Source organism: Bombina bombina, chromosome 2, assembly GCF_027579735.1.
Source record: "Bombina bombina isolate aBomBom1 chromosome 2, aBomBom1.pri, whole genome shotgun sequence".
NCBI lineage: Eukaryota > Metazoa > Chordata > Amphibia > Anura > Bombinatoridae > Bombina > Bombina bombina.
Window position 1 is genome coordinate 1,015,357,467 of NC_069500.1, and position 26,650 is coordinate 1,015,384,116.

The 26,650-nt window shown below is 36.3% G+C and overlaps 1 protein-coding gene across 1 annotated transcript in view; it reads right to left on the reverse strand.

Annotated features, from left to right (window-relative positions):
- Positions 1–26,650, reverse strand: part of PDE5A (phosphodiesterase 5A) — a 530,049-nt gene that overhangs the window by 288,437 nt on the left and 214,962 nt on the right. Inside the window, exon 4 of the mRNA XM_053703601.1 lies at positions 1,466–1,537. Coding sequence (XP_053559576.1) covers positions 1,466–1,537 — 72 coding nt within the window. The remainder of the gene's footprint in view (positions 1–1,465; positions 1,538–26,650) is intronic.

Consider the following 26,650-nt stretch of genomic DNA (forward strand, 5'->3'; position numbering starts at 1 on the left):
TTGAGGTTTAAAGTGAGCATGTGAAGGAGAAGAGCTGCAGGGCCAGATTTCTGATCTGAGGTCTAATGTGGATATATGACTGAGAGAGGCTGCAGGGCCAGATTTCTGATCTGAGGTCTAATGTGGATATGTGACTGAGAGAGGCTGCAGGGCCAGACTTTTGATCAGATGGGTAATGTGGGTATGTGACTAAGATGAACTGCAGTGCCAGATGTTTTATCTGAGGTCTGATGTAAGCATATGCCTGAGAGGGACTGATTGGCCAGATGCTTGATCTAGGGTGCAATGTGGGTATATGACAGAGAGGGGTGCAGGGCAAGACTTACATAGAAACTAGATGCAAATGCTCCCAGCAGAAAGTAGTTAGCTGATCTTACAAATAGATCGACTCTCTAGTGTTTGGAACAAGCACAGTGCTCCTAAATGTAAGGCTGATCCATCCATTATATCAAGTGAGTTTACTACTAAACTCTGAATTAACCATATTTACAAAGAGAGAGAGGGAGAAATACATTTTGCTCCATAAACATGCCAAGTCTTATTAAATAATGAGTATAGTCAAAATTAAACTTTCATGATTCAGATAGAGCATGCACTTTTTAGCAACTTTCTAATTTACTCCTATTATCAATTTTTCTTCGTTCTCTTGGTATCTTTATTTGAAGCTTAGGAGCTGGCCCATTTTTGGTTCAGAACCTGGGTAGCACTTGCTGATTGGTGGCTACATTTAGACACCAATCAGAAAGTGCTACCTAGGTGATGAACCAAACAATGGGCGGCTCCTAAAAAAAATTAGAAAGTTAGAAAGTTGCTTAAAATTGTCTGCTCTATCTGAATCATGAAATTTATTTTTACCTAGGCTATTCCCTTAATTGTTCATTCCCTTTAACAACAAACAGCTTCTAACTACTCCAAATAAACATGAAATGCAGATTTGCCTATGAAAGGCACATTATATTTATGAGTGCAGGTGTTCATTATACTTTGTAACTATGAAAGACTGCAATACATTTGTGTTAATCAATTGTTAAATATGTTGATTGAACTGTTGTGTTGAGTCATTATTATTATGAATATCCTGAAAATCCTTCTTCACTTTTCAGCTCTTTAAAATCAATATTTATATGTTTACTAAAGATGGTTCTTTTAAAACATGTTTTTTTATATAAATGCTAATAAATAAGTCAATAACACACAGAGCAGCTCTTTTGACTAAAGTAAATAAATGTCAAGAAACAGGAAACCATGCTTGCCAAGGATCTCCCGGCTTGCTCCACTTGTCAATTTAAATTATGTGTTGCATTACTACAGCAAAGGACAGATTAAAAACTGCACCTGATTTTTTTTTTTTTAAATAAGCTTATTCAGTCCTGATTTACTAACACAACCAGTTTCTAATAATGAATGTATATTTATGTTGTGAGTTCACATAAAGAAATAAAGTGAAGTGCTTGACAAACCTTACCTTTTCATCTTGCTCCGTAAAGGTTGCGTTGTTACCGGATTTTTTATTGATTGCCTGGGCAACACCGACAACCTGATTTAATAAAGTAAAGAAAAAAATATTTGTTTAAACCTACAAAGAAATTTCTTACAGAAAAAAAATAAATTAATTGTAAAAAAAGCAAATATATTTTTAATGCATAATTTTAAAACAAAACAGGATAGCTAAAAGTTCTATGCATTCTTTGAACATTTAAATACATTTAACTAAATATTTTATATTCTAAGTCATCCTATTAAACAGTGCAGCAATATGATACGTTAGCACATTTTATTAATCGACAAATTAAATTAACTCAAACTATAAAGTTGTTTGACCCCATGTGTTTAACTCTCACCATGGGGTAAAACTCCTCACCATGGGGTAAAACTGCCAAACTGGTCCTAAGCAGGACACGGCCAGTGAGTGTCATTTTTTTCCCCAGAAAATATTCTTAAGTGGCACAACAAGTTCATTATTTACCCAATATGCTTTATGGTTGCCATCTATGCATCCTTGGTGTAGTGGAGATAACTGCCAATACTATTTAAAGGGATAGAAAAGTTAAAATTTAAATGCTTCTTGTAAACGGTATTACTTTTTGTCTGCATCATGAGAATGTATCCTATGAGGGCTTATGTGCCAGTATTCAAACACCACACCTCATCAGAGAGTCAGAGTTGGCTTTTATGGCACAAATGATGTCTTCAAATAAGCAATACTCTGTGAGCTTGAATACTAGTGCACAGGCCCTCACAGGATATGTGAGTATGCCACAGAAAAACAGTAATAGCATTTAATACAATCATTTTTTCTAATGTAAGTATATTGCAAAATGTTTCTATTTTAAATTGATATGCATTTATGCACATTTCAATTTTGACCTTGCTATCCCTTTAAACTAGATGTGTCAAGCCCTTCCACATGAGGAGCCTGTGACCACATTTTAGAAATAATACTGATCAAAACAAAGACTAAATACTTATACATAGACAATATTAAAATGAACAATGTGTTAGTGACCTATGTCATTAGATTAGTTTCCACAATTGCAAATATCTATCTAGTAATTTTATGTCTATCAAGATCTGTACTATCAAACAAATAGTGACAGAAAACAAACAGCAGCTCCACCAACATTATTGTCCTATCTCCATCACATACTTACGGCCAGAGTTTTTGTCAGTAAAGCTGTGTGGTGCTAATGCTCCTTTTTTTTCTCACCGCTCACTTAAGACAATGCTGGTATTACGAGTTTTCTGCAAGCCGGCGTTAGCCTCAGAAAAGTGAGCGTTGAGCAAAATTTAGCTCCACATCTCACTTCAATACCAGTGTTGCTTACAGTAGCGGTAAGCTGCCAAAACGTGCATGTGCACGATTTCCCCATAGGAAACAATGGGGCTGAGCTGGCTGAAAAAAAACCTAACACCTGCAAAAAAGCAGGGTTCAGCTCCTAACGCAGCCCCATTGTTTCCTATGAGAAAATGAAATTTATGTCTGCAACTAACACCCTAACATGAACCCCGAGTCTAAACACCCCTAATCTTACACTTATTAACCCCTAATCTGCCGCCCCTGCTATCGCTGACACCTACATTATATGATTAACCCCTAATCTGCCGCTCCGGACACTGCCGCCACCTGTATTATACTTATGAACCCCTAATCTACTGCCCCCAACATCGCCAACACCTACATTATATTTATTAACCCCTAATCTGCCCCCCCAACGTCGCCGCAACTATATTAAATTTATTAACCCCTAATCTACCGCCCCGAACGTCGCCGACACTATACAGGGAGTGCAGAATTATTAGGCAAGTTGTATTTTTGAGGATTAATTTTATTATTGAACAACAACCATGTTCTCAATGAACCCAAAAAACTCATTAATATCAAAGCTGAATAGTTTTGGAAGTAGTTTTTAGTTTGTTTTTAGTTATAGCTATTATAGGGGGATATCTGTGTGTGCAGGTGACTATTACTGTGCATAATTATTAGGCAACTTAACAAAAAACAAATATATACCCATTTCAATTATTTATTTTTACCAGTGAAACCAATATAACATCTCAACATTCACAAATATACATTTCTGACATTCAAAAACAAAACAAAAACAAATCAGTGACCAATATAGCCACCTTTCTTTGCAAGGACACTCAAAAGCCTGTCATCCATGGATTCTGTCAGTGTTTTGATCTGTTCACCATCAACATTGCGTGCAGCAGCAACCACAGCCTCCCAGACACTGTTCAGAGAGGTGTACTGTTTTCCCTCCTTGTAAATCTCACATTTGATGATGGACCACAGGTTCTCAATGGGGTTCAGATCAGGTGAACAAGGAGGCCATGTCATTAGATTTTCTTCTTTTATACCCTTTCTTGCCAGCCACGCTGTGGAGTACTTGGACGCGTGTGATGGAGCATTGTCCTGCATGAAAATCATGTTTTTCTTGAAGGATGCAGACTTCTTCCTGTACCACTGCTTGAAGAAGGTGTCTTCCAGAAACTGGCAGTAGGACTGGGAGTTGAGCTTGACTCCATCCTCAACCCGAAATGGCCCCACAAGCTCATCTTTGATGATACCAGCCCAAACCAGTACTCCACCTCCACCTTGCTGGCGTCTGAGTCAGACTGGAGCTCTCTGCCCTTTACCAATCCAGCCACGGGCCCATCCATCTGGCCCATCAAGACTCACTCTCATTTCATCAGTCCATAAAACCTTAGAAAAATCAGTCTTGAGATATTTCTTGGCCCAGTCTTGACGTTTCAGCTTGTGTGTCTTGTTCAGTGGTGGTCGTCTTACAGCCTTTCTTACCTTGGCCATGTCTCTGAGTATTGCACACCTTGTGCTTTTAGGCACTCCAGTGATGTTGCAGCTCTGAAATATGGCCAAACTGGTGGCAAGTGGCATCTTGGCAGCTGCACGCTTGACTTTTCTCAGTTCATGGGCAGTTATTTTGCGCCTTGGTTTTTCCACACGCTTCTTGCGACCCTGTTGACTATTTTGAATGAAACGCTTGATTGTTCGATGATCACGCTTCAGAAGCTTTGCAATTTTAAGAGTGCTGCATCCCTCTGCAAGATATCTCACTATTTTTGACTTTTCTGAGCCTGTCAAGTCCTTCTTTTGACCCATTTTGCCAAAGGAAAGGAAGTTGCCTAATAATTATGCACACCTCATATAGGGTGTTGATGTCATTAGACCACACCCCTTCTCATTACAGAGATGCACATCACCTAATATGCTTAATTGGTAGTAGGCTTTCGAGCCTATACAGCTTGGAGTAAGACAACATGCATAAAGAGGATGATGTGGTCAAAATACTCATTTGCCTAATAATTCTGCACTACCTGTAATAAAGTTATTAACCCCTAAACCTAAATCTAACCCTAACCCTAACACCCCCTAACCTAAATATAATTTAAATTAAATGAAATAAATTTAACATAATAAAATAAATTAATCCTATTTAAAACTAAATACTTACTGATAAAATAAACCCTAAGCTAGCTACAATATAACTAATAGTTACATTGTAGCTATTTTAGGATTTATATTTATTTTACAGGCAACTTTGTATTTATTTTAACTAGGTACAATAGTTATTAAATAGTTATTAACTATTTAATAACTAGCTAGCTAAAATAAGTACAAAATTACCTGTAAAATAAATCCTAACCTAAGTTGCATTTACACCTAACACTACACTATCATTAAACTAGTTACCTAAAATACCTACAATTAATTACAATTAAATTAAATAAACAAAATTATGGAAAAAAAAAATTTTTTTACAAGAATTTTAAGCTAATTACACCTAATCTAATCCCCCTAATAAAATAAAAAGCCCCCAAAAATAATAAAATTCCCTACCCTATACTAAATTACAAATAGCCCTTAAAAGGGCCTTTTGCGGGGCATTGCCTCAAAGTAATCAGCTCTTTCACCTGTAAAAAAAAAATACAATACTCCCCCAACATTAAAACCCACCACCCACACACCCATCCCTACTCTAAAACCCACCCAATCCCCCCTTAAAAAAACCTAACACTACCCCCTTGAAGATCACCCTACCTTGAGCCGCACAAGTGGTCCTCCAGCCAATTGGATTGAAGTTCAATCCAATTGGCTGATCCAATCAGCCAATAGGATTGAGCTCGCATTGAGCGAGGTCAATCCTACAGGTTGATTGCATCAGCCAATAGGATTTTTCCTACCTTAATTCCGATTGGCTGATAGGATTCTATCAGCCAATCGGAATTCAAGGGACGCCATCTTGGATGACGTCACTTAAAGGACCAGTCATTCAGTCGTCGTCCGTCGGATGAAGAGGATGCTCTGCGTCGGATGTCTTGAAGATGGACCCGCTCCGCTCCGGAAGGATGAAGATAGAAGATGCCGCCTGGATGAAGACTTCTGCCGCTTGGAGGACCTCTTCTGCCCGGATCAGATGAAGACTTCTGCCCCTCTGGAGGTCCACTTGTGCCCGGCTGGGTGAAGACATCTCAAGGTAGGGTGATCTTCAGGGGGTTAGTGTTAGGTTTTTTTAAGAGGGGATTAGGTGGGTTTTAGAGTAGGGTTAGGTATGTGGGTGGTGGGTTTTAATGTTGGGGGGGTATTGTATTTTTTTTTACAGGTGAAAGAGCTGATTACTTTGGGGCAATGCCCCGCAAAAGGCCCTTTTGTGGGGCCTTTTGTATAGGGTAGGGAATTTTATTATTTTGGGGGGCTTTTTTATTTTATTAGGGAGATTAGATTAGGTTAATTAGTTTAAAATTCTTGTAATTCTTTTTTTATTTTCTGTAATTTAGTGTTTTTTTTCTCTTAATTTAGTTTATTTAAAGTAATTGTAATTAATTGTAGGTAGTTTAGGTAATTAGTTTAATTTTAGTGTAGTGTTAGGTGTAATTGTAATTTAGGCTAGGATTTATTTTACAAGTAAATTTGTACTTATTTTAACTAGGAAGTTATTAAATAGTTAATAACCATTTAATAACTATTGTACCTAGTTAAAATAAATACAAAGTTGCCTGTAAAATAAATATAAATCCTAAGATAGCTACAATGTAACTATTAGTTATTTTGTAGCTAGCTTAGGGTTTATTTTATAGGTAAGTATTTAGTTTTATATAGGATTAATTTATTTAATAGTAGTAAATTTATTTCGTTTATTTAAATTATATTTAAGTTAGGGGGTGTTAGGGTTAGGGTTAGACTTAGGTTTAGGGGTTAATAAATTTAATATAGTAGCAGCGACGTTGGGGTTGGCAGATTAGGGGTTAATAAATGTAGGTAGGTGTCGGCGATGTTAGGGATGGCAGATTAGGGGTTAATAAAATTTAACTAGTGTTTGCGAGGCAGGAGTGCGGCGGTTTAGGGGATAATAAATTTATTAAAGTGGCAGCGATGTCCGGTCGGCAGATTAGGGGTTAAATAATTTTATTTTAGTGTTTGCGATGTGGGAGGGGCCTCAGTTTAGGGGTTAATAGGTAGTTTATGGGTGTTAGTGTACTGTAGTCCTTTAGTTAAGAGCTTTATGTTACGGCGTTAGCCCATAAAACTCTTAACTACTGACTTTTATAAGCGGTAGGAGTCTGGACAGGAGAGGGTCTACCGCTCACTTTTTAAGGCGATCGTAATACCGGCGTTAAGCAAATCCCATTAAAAAGATAGGATACGCAATTGATGTAAGGGGATTTGTGGTATGCTAAAATCGTGGAAAAAAAGTGAGCAGTAGACCCTTTCCTGTCTGACTCGTAATACCAGCGGGCATTAAAAAGCAGCATTGGGACCCCTTAACGCTGCTTTTTAAGGCTAATGCAAGACTCGTAATCTAGCCATTAGTTTGAAACAGAAGTAGCTATAATAAAACAAGTACTGAAAAAAAGCAATCCTGCATTGTACCAAAGCCCAGAAACTTAACATCTGTGTTTCTATGTCTGCCTGTCTGACTTAGACCAAACACACACACACACATGCAGGCACAAACACACATACACACACATGCAAACACACACATGCACATACACACACATATGCATACACACGCATACACACACACATGCACATAAACATATGCACACACATACGCACATTACACACATGTACACACACATGCACATACACACACACACACACATGCACATACACACACGCATGCTCACACATATGCACATACACATACACACACACATGCACATACACGCACACACACATGCACCCACATACACACACATGCACACACAAACGCACACACACACATGCACATACACGGACATACATACACACACATGCACACACACATATGCGCACAGACAACACACACATGTACAAACATATACACTCACACACATGCACACACATGTACACGCACACACACACATGCACACACACATATGCACACACACACTCATACATATGCACACACATACACTGTTAAATTATATGATTACATTTACATGATTTTTTTTTTTTAAATTAGACAAAAAAACATTATCATAATGAGCAGTATTCTTCCTTGCAACTAAATAGGCATACCCTAAAACAGGCTAAATGCCAACCATGGCAAGTGAAGTGCTTTTTCCTTGTATCAGATAACCAAACTTAATAAAACATTCCAGCAAGGTTCATTGAACTTCCCTTTAAGTACTATCAGATCATTTAATAAATAATAATAAACATTTACCTAGATTACAAGTTTTGCGCTATAGAGAGTGTGAAAGGAACGCAACAAAAGTTGCGTTATTTCACCCTACATAGCGCTGCCATTACGAGTTTTGAAAAAGCCGCCTTGTGCGTGCGTTATGGTTGTGTTGAGCAAAATACAAGTGCTGCTTTGATGTGCTTGTGCATGCTTTCCCCATAGACATCAATGGGAAGAGAGTGTTTGAAAAAACTAACACCTGAAGCGCGGAATGAAAAGCTCTGTAACGCAGCCCTATTGATATCTATGGGGGAAAAAAAGTTACGTTTAAACCCTAACATAAACCCCAAGTCTAAACACCCCTAATCTGCTGCCCTCAACATCGCCGCCACCTAAATAAAGTTATTAACCCCTAATCTGCTGCTCCAGATATCGCCGCCATCAAAATAAATCTATTAACCCCTAACTATACTAAAATTATTAACCCCTATTCCCCCGCACCCCGACATCGCCCACACTATAATAAATCTAATTACCCCTATTCCGCCACTAAATAAAGTTATTAACCCCTAAACCTCTGGCCTCCCACATCACTACCACTAAATAAACCTATTAACCCTAACCCCCACATCGCAACAACCTAAATTAAGTTATATTAACCCCTAAACCTAACCCTAACCATAATCCTAAACCTAACCCTAAACCTAACACCCCCTTACTTTAACATAATTAAAATAGAGCTAAATTAATGTTACAATTATTAACTAAATAATATATATTTAAAACTAAAAACAAACTTATCTGTGAAATAAAAATAAAACCCTAGCTAGCTTATGTTTTATTTTTATTTCCCAGGTAAGTTTGTATTTATTTTAACTAGGTAGACTAGTTAGTAAATAGTTATTAACTATTTACTAACTACCTAGTTAAAATAAATTCAAACTTACCTGGGAAATAAAGTCTAAGCTACACTAAAACCTAACATTACAAAAATAATAAAACTTACCATTACAAAAAATAACAAATGAATTTATCCAAAACAATAAAAAGTATTCCTATTCTAATACCCTGTTTAAAAAAAAAAAACACCCCAAAATAAAAAAAACTTAAAAGGGCCGTTTGTAGGGCATTGCCCTAAAGAAATCAGCTCTTTTTCTACAAAGGAAAAACAAACACCCCCTAACAGTATACAAACTCCCACCCCTAAACCCACAAAATAAAAATAAAGTAAAACCTAATCTACCTATTGTCCTGAAAAGGGCATTTGTATGCGCATTGCCTTTAAAAGGGCATTCAGCTCTTTTGCTGCCCATTAAAAAAAAAAAACACCCCAAAATGAAAAAAAAAAACATTACACAAAATAACAAACAAATTATCCAAAATAATACAAATTTTTCCTATTCTAATACCCCGTTTTAAAAGAACCCACCCCAAAATAAAAGAACTCTAATCTATAATAAACTACCAATAGCCCTTAAAATGGCCTTTTTCTAAAAATAAAAACAAACACCCCCTAACATTAGAATCCCCCAAACCCACAAAATAAAAACGCTAACTAAAAAAACCCCTAAGTGGTACCCATTTGTATGGGCATTCAGCTCTTTTTCAAATAACCCAAACCCTATTCTAAAAAAACCCACCCCAAAAAAAACCTTAAAAAAACCTAACACTAACCCCTCTTTAGATACTCACAGTTGCTGAAGTCCGGCTTGTATCAGCCAATTGATTTGAATCAGCCAATAGGAATGAGAGCCGCTTAAATCCTATTGGCTGATTTGAACATTTAACAGCCCTAATTCCTATTGGCTGATTTACATTTTTCAGCCAATAGGAATGCAGTGGTACCCCCAGTATAAAAGGGGTACCTTGCATTTGAATCCTCAGGGTGGGGCAGACGATCACATGAAGAGGACCTCTATGTCGGATCAATGGACCTCCGTCTGGACCTTCCACCTTGGACCTTCGCCTGGACCTCCGCCTCTGCGCATCGACCACTCCGCCTCCGCAGGAATGATCCTGGTCCCACAATGGATAAAGATGGATCCGCCTGGATGAAGATGGAGCCGCTGGGATAAAGATCATTCAAGCCGGACTTCAGCAAATGTGAGTACCTAAAGATGGGTTAGTGTTAGGTTTTTTACGTTTTTTTGTGTGTTTTTTTTTTTAGATTAGGGTTTGGGATATCTTAAAAGAGCTGAATGCTCTTTTGACGGCAATAAAAATAGCTGAATGCCCTTTTAAGGGCAATGACCATATAAATGCCCTTTTCAGGGCAAAGGGTAGCTTAGGTTTTTTTTTAGAGTTAGGTTTTTTTATTTTGGGGGGTTGGTTAGGTGTTTATTTTTTTACAGGGAAAAGAGCTGATTTCTTTAGGGCAATGCCCTACAAAAGGCCCTTTTAAGGGCTATTGGTAGTTTATTGTAGGCTAGGGTTTTCTTTTATTTTGGGGGGCTTTTTTATTTTGATAGAGCTATTAGATCCGGTGTAATTGTTTTTTATTTTTGATCATTTTGTTTGTGATTTTTTGTAATTTAGTATTTTTTTATTTTTTGTAATTTAGTATTTTTATTTTTTTAACTGTAGATTTTTTTTTTTAGTAGGGTTAGGTTTTTCAATGTGTAATTTAATTAATTTAATTTTAGTTGTTTTAATTTTAGTTTTAGTAATGTTAGTTTAATTTCTAGTTTAAACTTAGTTTTTTTAAATTTCACAGGTAAGTTTTTATTTATTTTAAGATAGGGATCTTGTAATTTTAATTTAAAGTTAGGGGGTTGTTAGGTTTAGGGGTTAATAGTTTAATTTAGTTTTTGGCGATGTGGGGGGCTGGTGGTTTAGGGGTTAATAGGTTTATTTAGTGGTAGTGATGTGGGGGGGCCAGAGGTTTAGCGGTAAATAACTTTATTTAGTGGTGACAATATCGGGGAGTGGCAGGATAGGGGTTAATATATTTATAATAGTGTGGGCAATGTTGGTGTGTGGGGGAATAGGGGTTAATAACTTTAGTATAGTGGCAACGATTTCAGGGAGAATAGGGGTTAATAAATTTTACTAGTGGTGGCGATGTCGGGAGCGGCATATTAGGGGTTAATAACTTTAATATAGTATTTACGATGCGAGAGGGCCTAGGTTTAGGGGTTAATAGGTAGTTTATGGGTGTTAGTGTACTTTGTAACAGTTTAGTTTTGAGTTTTGTGTAACAGTTTTGTTGCGTAAAACTCATTAACTACTGCTCTCAGATGGCGGTACGGATCTTGTCGGTATAGGCTGGAGCACAAGTTTTTTAGCCTCAATGCAAAACTCCTAATGGTAGCGTTATGGGAATCCCATGAAAAAAACGTAATTTTTTCGAGTGCGGGACTAACGTTGCGTTACAGGATAAAAGGCTTGCGGTACAGCTATACTGACAAGACTCGTAATGGCTGCGTTGCTGTTTTAACGCTGAAATTACATTTTTTTCAGCGTTAAAACACGAACGCACAACTTGTAATCTAGGAGATTATTTGTTAGCGAACTGCAATACCAGTAAATTGTAAAAAGATAACAAAACAATCACTGATCTCTGTCTATCGGTATGTAGCAATATTATTAAATGCACAATAATTTAATTCACCACAAAAACATTCAGTTATTCATAGTAAAAAATACAATGCACTTGAAGGGACAGTCTAGTCAAAATTAAACGTTCATGATTCAAATAGGGCATGCAATTTTAAACAACTTTCCAAATTACTTTTAACATCAAATTTGCTTGATCTCTCTGTATTCTTTGTTGAAAGCTAAACCCAGGAAGGCTCATATGATCATTTCTAAGCACTTGAAGGCTGCTTTTATCTCAGTGCATTTTGACAGTATTTAACAGCTAGACAACACTAATTTGTGTATGCAATATAGATAATATTGTGCTCACGCCCATGGAGTTATTTATGAGTCAGCACTGATTAGCTAAAATCCAAGTCTGTCAAAAGAACTTAAATGGGGGGGGGGGGGGGAGTCTGCCAAGGCTTAGATACAAGATAATCACAGAGGTAAAAAGTATATGGGTTATAAAGGGATTGTCTATCGTTTTAAACAATAACAATTATTTATTTTGGTACTTTTGAAAATGCAGCTTGTGCCACACTTTTCAAGAAGTCAGACAATGCAACATTCTACACAGTGATTGCTTGATAAGTACTTTAAATCACTTATATCTGTCCTTACTGATCATAATAAACAATATAAGATAATTACTCAAGTGGCTGTACAATGGGATTGTCTGTGTAGTGCAAAACAATGCAAATATGTAAAAAAAATACATTTTTAAAAAGTATTAAAACATTTATTTTAAGTATATTTTGCAATACAGAGCTTAATTGCTGACATGTGCTATGTACAGTGTGTATAACAAATGACATTATTATCCTTTAAAATAGCCTGACTGGCCATAATCAGACAAAACACAGCTATATAATAAATGTGTTTGTGTAGGGGATATTTCTTTGCTAATGGGTTTTTAACCTGAAATGAACTCACAGATGGTAACTATTCATTATTAAATATCAATACAATTACTGCAAGAACTTGTTATGCTGCCTACAAACATTACTAAGTGAGACAGGTCATATAACCAATGACATCAAGCCAATAAGCACCATAATTGCTATACTAGTCTATGTATATGACACATTATTCCATACTGAGTGGGTGCCCAGATATACTGAATTCTTATTGTTATTTTGACCATTTTAATTGTAACTATTTACTAACTGGACAATTCTTACTTTTTATAGCCTGTTACATGTATCATAAACACAAATAAAAGGACATAAGCATCATCATAGTTGAAAACAATTAAGACTTTTTGGTAGGGTAGCTTGTTTTCATTTACAAGTCTGAGAAGGAGAAATGAACAAGAATTCGAAGATGAGACTAATTTCTGTAAGCCTTGTAATAAATCAAACTAATAATTAAACCATCAGAAATGAAAAGCAAAGGTATGAATTCTGAAATTGATGGGAATTTTTGGAAAGCTCTTAATGATTTGTTATTATAATATTGCAAAGCAAATATATCTAAACTTTTAAAAATTTAACAAAACACCGGAACGTCACAGGTTTAAATACTTTATACAAATGCATGAACATATTCTGCAGCACAAGCAGTGGTGATATGAGCAGAAAATACAATAAAGATGAGGATTTATGCAACTCCTGTGTCCAGGGCCGCCACTAGAAATTGTGGGGCCCCTGACTTAACCATTGATCAGCCCCCCCCCCTCCTTTTGACATGTGCAATTTTTGTCCAAGTGACTAAAACGTATATGCACTTTATTCTTAGGTGTCTATTTAAACTTGGAAATGTTGTAAAGGTAGTAACATACACACACACACAGACACACTCATACACTGAAACACAATCACACATAAGGATTCACATATAGAAACTCTACCAGACACGCAAAGAAAAACACTCAGACATAGACACCCAAACAGACACTTAGCACTTGTTTACATTGACCTGACAAGTAATGAGGTAAACTACAGTTTTGTAGAAAAAGGAGATTATGAAAACAAAATATGGAGTTCTGATAATCTTTTTGTAAAGGAAGATGCCAACTGAATAATGACAACAGCATGCAGTGGCTGAAAGGAAGGGCCCTGAACTGCTTAAACAATAATTTAAAGTTTAAATGGTAGATTGGTGACTTCCGGAAAGGTCTCATTAGTCTCAAAGTCTGTAGAAAGATGTGAATAATCAGTAGTAAGGTCAAAATGTCCTAAAAAGGAACAGACAATGGACACACACACCCAAACTCAAACTTGCACATACACCTAAGGAAACACCGACAGAGACAGCCTAAGAAAACACACAAAGACATACACACACACACACACACACCCGCAAAGATACCCACAGAAAACACACAAAGACATACACACACAGAAAGACAACCACATAAAACACTGAAAGACATACATACACACACCCTCACTTAGACATCCACAGAAAACACACAAATACATACACACACCCTCACAGAGACATCCACAGAAAACACAGACATAAATACATACATACACACACACACACCCTCACAGAGACATCCACAGAAAACACAGATATACACACCCACCCTCACAGAGGCATCCAGAGAAAATACACAAAGACAAACATACACACACCCTCACAGAAACACCCATAGAAAAAGCTCAAAGACATATGCACACACTCTCACAGACATCCACAGAAAATGCACAAAGACATACAGACCCACCCTCACAGAGAGACCACAGAAAAAAAATACATACACACTCATAGAGACACAAACCAAAGCACAAAGACATAAACACAGACACCCACAGAAACACTCACAGGAGGAAACATTTATGCACCTTGCATCCCCTAAATCAACATTGTGTGACATGCATGATAAAACAAATTGCAGAAATTAAGAGATCACTTTTTAAATAATCATATTTGTAAATGTGCAGTAAATGTGCAAACAAAAATAATTCTGTGAATTCAAAATTGTTTGTTTGATTTTTCCCCATTTTCCCCAACCAAGAGCACCACTTCAAATATAGTGTACATATGTTCCCATTTGTCAGCTGTACTTATGGATTTTGAAAATGCTGTACTCTATATGGTCTTGGTGGAACTAAAAGCTATGGTACTCATACCACAGTTTTAAGTTAACCTGTCTCATTTCAAACACTGAGCAATCTTAGTCTTAGAGTATAACATGTTATTCAGATGTAAAAATCTTAGATAAAATGCATCCTTGCATCTGGAAAGTCTTTGCATAAAGGGGCAGTAAATTGGAATGTAATATATATATATATATATATATATATAGATATAGATATATATATAAATATAAATACATACAACTACTACCACACTGAAGTTACAATCCGAAATTGCACAAAGAAATAAAAAACATTTGCTAAGTAAGTCCTACCTCCTCTGCAAATGAAAGTGATCTGCCATCTGACTGTACAAACAAAGTGCCAAGTCTGTCTCACACTGTGCATAGTGGTTTAGTGCACACTCAGAAATCCTCTCAAATGCTAATGCTTTACTCCTTGTAATAACATTTGCCATGCTCAATTAGCACTCTGTTGTAGTACCCACTGGTGGCTGCCAAAATTAAAAAAAAAAAAAAAAAAAAATATTTTTTTATTTCTTGCCTCATGGGGCCCCCCAGGCCCATTGGGCCCCTGACAGGAGTACCCCTGTCACCCCCTGATGGCAGCCCTGCCTGTGTCCCTCAAAGACAGGAGATGTTTATTCTAATATTCATAGACTACTAATGGGCAATATTTTGTGGTTGACTGTGCTAGAGCAGAGATAAAAATGTTCTACAGTCCTGGGGTTCTTTGTGTCTGGCCTGTCCGAGGTCCCATAAAAAGTTATTTAGAGATGATGATCAAAGTCTAACTCCTAACCATAAAACACACAACGTCAGCAGCACTTGTTGAACAACATATAAATTAATTTATTGTAGAATATCCAAAGCAGCTACAGTACAGAAATTCATAACAATGTTTCAGGGAAAACCACATAATCATGCATAAAGGACATCATACCCTGCCTTTAAATATCATACAATTAACCCATTGTGTTATTACACATCTTTACACCATCTAAGGCCAAGAAGGGAAAACAATGTATGATCTAATAAAATAAACATAGTAACTTGATCAGCTCATCCTAACAATCGCCTAGATTACGAGTTTTGCGCTAAGGATAAAAAGCAGCTACCGACAAGATTCCTAACGCATTTTAAAGTCAGTAGTTATGAGTTTTACACTACAAAGCTGTAGCATAAAACTCATAACTAAAGGGCTAAAAAGTACACTAACACCCATAAACTACCTAGTAACCCCTAAACCGAGGCCCTCCCGCATCACAAACACTATAATAAAATTTTTCCCTAATCTGCCGCTCCAGACATCGCCGCCACTATAATAAACATATTAACCCCTAAACCGCTGCACTCCCACCTCGCAAACACTAGTTAAATATTATTAACCCCTAATCTGCTGCCCCTAACATCGCCGCCACCTACATTATTCTTATTAACCCCTAATGTGATGCCCCCAACATTGCTGAAACCTACATTATATTTATTAACCCCTAATCTCCCTCCCCCAATGTCGCCGCAACCTACCTACAATTATTAACCCCTAATCTGCCGCCCCCAACGTCGTTGCCACTATTCTAAATATATTAACCCCCTAAACCTAAGTCTAACCCTATCCCTAACACCCCCTAACTTAAATATAATTTAAATAAATCTAAATACAAATTACTATCATTACCTAAATTATTCCTATTTAAAACTAAATACTTACCTATAAAATAAACCCTAAGCTAGCTACAATATAACAAATAGTTACATTGTATCTAGCTTAGGGTTTATTTTTATTTTACAGGCAAGTTTGTATTTATTTTAACTAGGTAGAATAGTTACTAAATAGTTATTAACTATTTAATAACTACCTAGCTAAAATAAATACAAATTTACCTGTAAAATAAAACCTAACCTAAGTTACATTAACACCTAACACTACACTACAATTAAATAAATTTCCTACATTAAATACAATTAAATAAATTAAATTAGCTAAATCACAAAAAAACACTAAATTACAGAAAATAAAAAACAAATTACAAGCTCTTAAACTAATTACACTTAATTTAATAGCCCTATTAAAATAAAAAAAGCCCCCCAAAATAAAAAACCCTAGCCTAAACTAAACTACCAACAGCACTTAAAAGGGCCTTTTGCTGGGCATTGCCCCAAAGAAATCAGCTCTTTTACCTGTAAAAGAAAATACAAACAGTCCCCCAACAGTAAAACGCACCACCCACACAACCAACCCCCCAAATAAAACCCTAACTAAAAAACCTAAGCTCCCCATTGCCCTGAAAAGGGCATTTGGATGGGCATTGCCCTTTAACGGGCATTTAGCTCTATTGCTGCCCAAAGCCTTAACCTAAAAATAAAACCCACCCAATACACCCTTAAAAAATCCTAACACTAACCCCCGAAGATCGACTTACCGGGAGAAGTCTTCATCCAAGCGGCAAGATGTCCTCAATGAAGCCGGCAGAAGTGGTGTAAGATTAGGGGTGTTTAGACTCGGGGGTTCATGTTAGGGTGTTAGGTGTAAACATAAAATGTGTTTCCTCATAGGAATCAATGGGGCTGCGTTACTGAGGTTTACGCTGCTTTTTTGCAGGTGTTAGATTTTTTCTCAGCCGGCTCTCCCCATTGATGTCTATGGGGAAATCGTGCACGAGCAGGTATGACCAGCTCACCGCTGACTTAAGCAGCATTGGTATTGGAGTGCGTTATGGAGCACAATTTTGCTCTACGCTCACTTCTTGCCTTTTAACGCTGGTTTTACAAAAACCTGTAATACCAGCGCTGCAGGTAAGTGAGTGGTGAGAAAAAACTGCATGTTAGCACCGCATCCCTCATAACGCAAGACTCGTAATTTACCCAATTGTTTCTTTATGCTACAATTTGTAGCAAAACTTATAACTGAAACCTTATAAAATATAATACACTGTATCCATAATTTTACATCAATAAAAGACTGACCAATCAGTCTTCTTTTTCGTGCCTTTAGGTAAAAGTGTACCAAGCTTAAAGGGACAGGAAAGTCAAAATTAAACTTGCATGATTAAGATACGGGGAGTGCAGAATTATTAGGCAAATTAGTATTTTGACCACATCATCCTCTTTATGCACGTAGTCTTACTCCAAGCTGTATAGGCTCGAAAGCCTACTACCAATTAAGCATATTAGGTGATGTGCATCTCTGTAATGAGAAGGGGTGTGGTCTAATGACATCAACACCCTATATCAGGTGTGCATAATTATTAGGCAACTTCCTTTCCTTTGGCAAAATGGGTCAAAAGAAGGACTTGACAGGCTCAGAAAAGTCAAAAATAGTGAGATATCTTGCAGAGGGATGCAGCACTCTTAAAATTGCAAAGCTTCTGAAGCGTGATCATCGAACAATCAAGCGTTTCATTCAAAATAGTCAACAGGGTCGCAAGAAGCGTGTGGAAAAACCAAGGTGCAAAATAACTGCCCATGAACTGAGAAAAGTCAAGTGTGCAGCTGCCAAGATGCCACTTGCCACCAGTATGGCCATATTTCAGAGCTGCAACATCACTGGAGTGCCCAAAAGCACAAGGTGTGCAATACTCAGAGACATGGCCAAGGTAAGAAAGGCTGAAAGACGACCACCACTGAACAAGACACACAAGCTGAAACATCAAGACTGGGCCAAGAAATATCTCAAGACTGATTTTTCTAAGGTTTTATGGACTGATGAAATGAGAGTGAGTCTTGATGGGCCAGATGGATGGGCCCGTGGCTGGATTGGTAAAGGGCAGAGAGCTCCAGTTCGACTCAGACGCCAGCAAGGTGGAGGTGGAGTACTGGTTTGGGCTGGTATCATCAAAGATGAGCTTGTGGGGCCTTTTCGGGTTGAGGATGGAGTCAAGCTCAACTCCCAGTCCTACTGCCAGTTTCTGGAAGACACCTTCTTCAAGCAGTGGTACAGGAAGAAGTCTGCATCCTTCAAGAAAAACATGATTTTCATGCAAGACAATGCTCCATCACACGCGTCCAAGTACTCCACAGCGTGGCTGGCAAGAAAGGGTATAAAAGAAGAACATCTAATTACATGGCCTCCTTGTTCACCTGATCTGAACCCCATTGAGAACCTGTGGTCCATCATCAAATGTGAGATTTACAAGGAGGGAAAACAGTACACCTCTCTGAACAGTGTCTGGGAGGCTGTGGTTGCTGCTACACGCAATGTAGTGAACAGATCAAAACACGGACAGAATCCATGGATTGCAGGCTTTTGAGTGTCCTTGCAAAGAAAGGTGGCTATATTGGTCACTGATTTGTTTTTGTTTTGTTTTTGAATGTCAGAAATGTATATTTGTGAATGTTGAGATGTTATATTGGTTTCACTGGTAAAAATAAATAATTGAAATGGGTATATATTTGTTTTTTGTTAAGTTGCCTAATAATTATGCACAGTAATAGTCACCTGCACACACAGATATCCCCCTAAAATAGCTATAACTAAAAACAAACTAAAAACTACTTCCAAAACTATTCAGCTTTGATATTAATGAGTTTTTTGGGTTCATTGAGAACATGGTTGTTGTTCAATAATAAAATTAATCCTCAAAAATACAACTTGCCTAATAATTCTGCACTCCCTGTAGAACATGTCATTTTAAGATACTTTTAAATTAGCTTCTATTTTAAAATGTGCTTTGTTCACTCTATATCCCTTGTTGAAAGACGAATACGCACATATCCTACACTAGTGGGAGCTAGTTGCTGATTGGTGCCTGCACACTTTTGTCTTTTGTGATTGGCTAACTAGATGTGTTCATCTAACTGCCAGTAGTGCAATGTGGTTCCTTCTGCAAATGATAACAGGACAATAAAGCAAATTTGATAATAGAAGAAAATTGAAAAGTTGTTTAATATTGTAAGTTCTATCCAAATCATGAAATACATTTTTGGGGTTTCCTGTCTCTTTAAATATCAAAAATTGCTTCAATAACAACTCCCTATTGCCTCCATGTCTAGGCTTCTTAATATGATCAATTATTTTAAAAGTGTATCTGACTGATAGTGATCCATCTCTATAAAATAACATACAACTGGGGCTGACAATATTTAACAACGTACATTGCTTTAATGCTCTATCATCCAATCTCGGACCATTCAGGTGGTCTCTCCAATATATGCCAACCCACAAGGGCCTTTAATCATATAGACCGCAAACTTCATATAGCAGGTGTAATAACCTTTAATGTCAAACATAACCCAAAGAAAGATGTCAAAATTGGTGTCCTTTGATCATAGAGTTACAGCTTCAACAGCCTAAGCATGGGTAACACTCGCTATTAGACTTATTACTAAAGCTCTGACTACTATTAATACATTTAGAAAGGCCTAAATTAGCTTTGATTCAATTCTGTAGGCTGGCATATGGATAGTCTGGAATATCCAAAGAGTAGGATTACAAGTACCCAAAATGTACCAATGTCTGAAAATGATTGGTACATTTTGGGTACAAAGCACCCTAGTTTATATAGATGTTCAGCCTGAAATTAAACAGTGATAATACCTCAATATGTTTATCCTGCTAACTGCTTTCTTGGAGCAGCTTAAGACAATAAACAGTATGTAGATATGTAGAAGATTTGTTTTTATGTTTTACTTTTGCTAAGACACTATTGAAACTTTTACAATTAGGTGGCATTTTATGAGGTAACTATTAATGTTTTTATCTTTGGTGTTGCAGTGATTGCTGACAAGAGGTTAAATACCCAGTAAATCGGAATTTTTTGCATGATGTGTAAATTCCAGCCCAAGCCCATGAAAAGCCTGATGTGTTATGTCCCTGCTGAGCAAAGCCTCAGTGGATACACGTGGACAATAAAATATGTTCCAAATTGTGCAACACTATTGAGATGCCTTGCTTCATCACCCCTTGCATCCTGTTACTACCCTCCCTAGTATTAGATATCACCTCCCACTGCTAAACTTCAGTGTGACAGAATATGAAAACTACAGGAAAAAACATAGCATAAGCAATAAGTCTAATGCCACAGTGACCTCTGTAGTGGGAGTATTGCACTGCACACAATATTCATAAATTATATACAGACTGAACTGAAGAAGGGACACGTTTAAAAGGAAAGGACAGGAAACAAAAAAAAGGGCAGTGTACTGGAAAAATGGCACAGTTGGCAACTATGTATTAAGAACTTTCTTCAGCGTAAACAAAAACAAGGAGTCCTGGAAATGATGGTATGGCTCCCACAGAACTCCGATCTCAACATCATTGAGTCTGTCTGGGAATATATATATATATAAACACACTATGGGCCAGATTACAAGTGGAACGCTAAATATTGCTTGCATGCAAGCGATATTAGCGCTCTACTTTGTAATACCAGCGCACGATATTGTGCACTGGTATTACAAGTAAATCGTAATGCAAACTCGTGTTAGCATTGCACTCATGAGAGCTCACTTCCATAGGCTCCTATGGGAGCCTTGTTCTGATGCCATCACAGACAGTATCAGAACCTTGCGCAGCAAAACCGGTAAGTAGCACAACTATGGGCAGCATTTTGTTAATTTAATATATATATATATATATATATATATATATATATATTAATATATACATATATATTTTGTTGTTAATATGTGTATATACGCATATAACCATAAAAATATATGAATATAATCATATCTATACCATAATCGCATTTGTAACACGTCCGTCGGTGTCGTCAGTTGCGCACGCATCCTCAAAGGAATGTTGGCTGCGCAAGGCAGCCAAAAGAATCCACCTGGATGCAACAAAGCTGCTTCCCAGTGGATTCCAAAATGGTAGGGTGGTGAAAGAATCCACCGCATTTTCGGAATCCACCTGGATGCAGCGTAAACTGCATCCAGGATTTTCGGAATCCATCTAGATGCAGAATAGGCAAACCCAAAGCCGTAAAAAAAAAATGCAACCACCCGCACGAAATAACGAAAAAACACATAACTGCCCGCAAGAAATAAATAATATCACAAAGTATATCAAAAGAAACAAACCTCTCGCATGAAGTACAAAAAAACATCTAAACCGCAAACCCCCACATCGCAAAATAATAAGTAATTAACCCCTCATCCGCAAATGACATAATTAAAAAATTAAACCCTAAACCGCCAACCCCCCACATAGCAATAAACCTAATTAACCTATTAACCTCTGAACCGCCAAACCCCCACATCGAAATAAACCTAATTGACCTATTAACCCCTAAACCAACAAACCCCCACATCGCAATACACCTAATTAACCTATTAACCCCTAAACCACCAAACACCCACAACACAATAAACCTAATTAACCTTTTAACCCCTAAACCGCCCAAACCCCTACATCGCAATAAACCTAATTAACCTATTAACCCATAAACCGCCAACCCCACTACACAAAAAACTAGTTTAATTACTAAGCCCCCTAACCTAACACCCCCTAAATTAACCTCAATACTAAGTTACACTTAAATAAAACCTAACATTAAATTACAAAAAAATAATCTAAAATTACAAAAAATAAAAAACTCTAAAATTACAGAAAAAAATACACAGAAATAATCAAAAATATAAAAAATTAAACCTAATCCCTATGAAAATATAAAAGCCCCCCCCAAATAAAAACACCCCCTAATCTAAACTACCACTAGCCCTTAAAAGGGACTTTTGTAAGGCATTACCCTAAGTTAAACAGCTCTTTTACGTTTAAAAAAATACTAAGTCCCCCCTAACAGTAAAAAATCCCCACCCACCAAACCCCCCAAAATAAAAAAAAACCTTACACTAAAAAAACTTAATCTACCCATTGCCCCTAAAGGGCATTCCGCTCTTTTATGCCCTTAAAAGGGCATTCAGCTCTTTACAGTCCATTAAAGCCCTAATCTTAAAAATATAAAAATAAAAAAGAATTTGCACAGGATGAAGATAGAAGATGATGGAGCCGCCTGGAAGAAGACCGTCTTTGCTGGACTTCAGGAACAGTGAGTACCTATTTGGTGCTTAGTTTTAGAAATATTTTTTATTTGGGGGGGGGGTATTTTTAAGATTATGGATTTAATGGGTTGTAAAAGAGCTAATTGCCCATTTAAGTGCAGTAAAAGAGCTGAATGCCCTTTTAAGGGCAATGCCCATACAATGGGTAGTTTAGGTTTTTTTTGTGTTAGGTTTTTTTTATTTTGGGGGGTTGGTTGGGTGGGGGGTTTTACTGTTAGGGGCTAATTGGTAATTTTTGTAAGTAAAAGAGCTGTTTAACTTAGGGCAATGCTCTACAAAAGACCATTTTAAGGGCTATTGATAGTTTAGTATTAGATTAGGGGGTGTTTTTATTTTGGGGGTGACTTTTTAATTTTATAGGGGTATTAGTTTAGGTTTATTTTTTTTATTTTGGATAGCTTTGCTTATTTTTTTCTGTAATTTTACATTTTTTATTTTTAGTAAAATTAGCTTGGAGGTTTGGATTATTTAACCATAGACTGCCCTTTGGGCAGGCTTATCGCCTAGTACATATATATTTACATTGTGGTCTATGGGAACACACTGTTCCCATAGACCGTAACGTAAAGGCTCTTTTTATTGAATGTTTTTTTCTAACAACCTACTAACACCAACTTTAAAGCCCCAAAACTGCCTAGTGCAGTTTTGTTTTTATTAAAAAAACTACAATGCCCTAGAGATCTAATCTCTGGTTAATTTATGGAGTGTTAATTGCTACCGTGAGGTTGGCGGTAGCAATAACCAGCCACTTGTAATAGCTGCTAATGAGAAATTTGCCCGTTTGCGGGAGCACAATAATTTAGAGTTCCACTTGTAATCTAGCCCTATATATTTATATATATATATATATACAGTATATATATATAATCAATACACAGCAGTTTAGCACTCACAATACTTTCCTTATGACCGGGGTGCTCAGCAACATATCTCATAGACCTCCAACAAAAGCAGGCACTCACCGGGTTTGAAGTGGCAAAAAACTTTATTCCAACAGTGTAACTCTGTTGGAATAAAGTTTTTTGCCACTTCAAACCCGGTGAGTGCCTGTTTTTGTTGGAGGTATATATATATATATACTGTATATATATATATATATATATATATATACTCTAAGTAAAGAACAATGCTATTTAAAGTATTTCTTACAGGGATATGAAACCCACATTTTTTTCTTTCATGACTCAGATAGAAAATAGAATTTTAAACAATCTTCAAATTTACGTCTAGTAACATGAGGTATATATTTTCAGACCAATCAGCAGCTTCTGAGCCTACCTAAGTATCTTTTTCAACAAATACCAAGAGAACAAATCAAATTAGATAATAACAGTAAATTGGAAAGTTGTTTAAAATCACATGCTCTATCTGAGTCATGAATGGAAAAAAAAGAGTTTCCTGTCCCTTTAACGCACCGTCAGCTTTAGCGCACTTGGCTTTTGGGTTAGTGCCTGAACAAAAGCTAGAACAGGGTTTTGCAGCACCCCTTAAAAGTCTATAGAAATAGGGAGTTAGGGCGGCCATGGTATCTGACGGCCAGATATTAGTGCGCCTGAGGCTTTCGGTCTGGGGAAAAAGTTTTACTTGTAATAGAAGCGCAAAAATAGAAGCGATCTTGATATAACTTGAGTGGTCTCAGTAACACTAATATTTTGGCACTCCACTTGTAATCTAATCCAATATCACTAATATTTGTGTGCTCCACTGTAATCCAGCCCTTTAAATAAGAAATGTCAAAATTAGCTGTATTGTTACATTTTTGAAAATATATTGGTGAAACTATTTTTTTTAGAGTGGATTGGGTTAACAAAAAGCCTGCTTAATGCACAAAGCATAATTCTTGGATTGTTCAAATAAAGAGACTTTTAAATGTGCATACTAAATATTTATTAAAATATCATTATAGCTTTTGCTGTTATAGTTAAAATATCCATCTCACTGCCATAGGATTTCCCCTCCCCCCCCCCGAGTCTTTAAAATGGTTGCAACATGATTGATTACTGCCATAAACAATATTGTAACAACAATTATCTCAACAACCTAACTCAAAGTTTTTTTGTAAATGTGTATAAATAAAAACCTTCTGACAAAAACCAAATGTGAAGAACTGATTATGCTGTATCCTCTCTATATATGTCAATGCAATATTTACATATATCTAAGGTATGATTTACAAGTTTGTTATTCTAATTAGGTCAGTGATTTGGCATAGGCTAAATAGACAAGATATTTAAATCTGAGGTCAAGACATATATATATATATATATATATATATATATATATATATATATATATATATATATATATATATATATATATATATATATCATAATTAAATTATCTTTATACAAATGTGTGGAAAATGTTTGTTTGTGGGAAACAGTACATTACATTTCTTTTTTGATCTAAATAAGAATGTTCTAAAAGAAAAAGCTGTCTTGAAGATATTTGTGGTCCAATAAAATATGCACTTTGTTTAACTTTCATTGCAAAGTTGGTTAGGTTTCCATAACAACAGTCACCAAAATATAGCATGTATGTTGTTGTTTGTCATTCCTGGTTATGTGTATTTTGATTTGCTGCTCATGGTATCCTTTTACCATTCTCTAGAGAGAAAACAAATGATAGCTGATAGTTTACTTATCATGCATGTCATCCACTGTCCAAGACTGTCAGTAGTATATCAATACTGATAAACAGCTCTTTTAAAACATTCCAAAATTTAAAGAAATGTTTTTGACACACGTAATATACAAAAATTTTAACTATGTTGGTTCAGTAAAAAGATTAAGGGCTAGATTGCAAGTGGTGCACTAATTGTTGCATGTGAGAGATATCAGGCTTTTGTGCATGACGGAAATATCGCTCATATTACAAGTTGAAATTAAAAGCAATCACATTTGATGCTTGTCTGGTTAGTGCAACTAAAAAGCTAATATAAAGGTTAGTGCGTTAAAAAAAAGTTGCACTAATCACAAAATAAGTACATTCAAATTTACAGTTACACTCATATAAACACTATCTGATAAAAATCAGTCATATAAATATATAAGCTGTTATAAGGGTTCAAAGGTATATGATATATAGCAAGGTGTTTATATTAAAGGAAAAGGGCTTTATTGTATATATACATACATACGTCTAAATATGTGTATGTATGCAGATATATATGTATATATGTGTGTACATATGTATTTTTGTGTTTAACTGTATGTTTACTGTACTTATTTCGCATTCTGGAGTTAAGAATATTTCACATTCTAATGTTCTTCACATACAGAAAATGTTATTTTTATTGTAACTATATATTCCTATATATATATATATATCTGTATATACTTATATATCTATTTCTATAAATATAGGTATGGATATCTATTTTACATTAACATTATCAGATATATAAATAGAAATAAATATTTAATCATAAAAACTAAAACATTTTCTATGTAAAGAACAAAAGAATGTAAAATATGCGCAATGCACTTCGGGTTTCACATTTTAGGTATAACATGGTGTCGGGTAAGTGCACATGAAGAATTAGTCATCTTAAAGTGAGCTCATGAAATAATAAATATAGAATACAGGTAGCCTTCAGTTTACGTCGTGGGTTAGGTTCCAGAAGGAATGGTTTTAAATCGAAACCGTTGTAAATTGAAACCCAGTTTATAATGTAAGTCAAAGGGAAGTGAGAGAGATAGGTTCCAGGCCCCTCTCAAAATTGTCATAAGTAACGCGGCTAATACATTATTTCTCTTGTAAGGTGTATCCAGTCCACGGATTCATCCATTACTTGTGGGATATTCTCCTTCCCAACAGGAAGCAGCAAGAGGACACCCACAGCAGAGCTGTCTATATAGCTCCTCCCCTAACTGCCACTCCCAGTCAT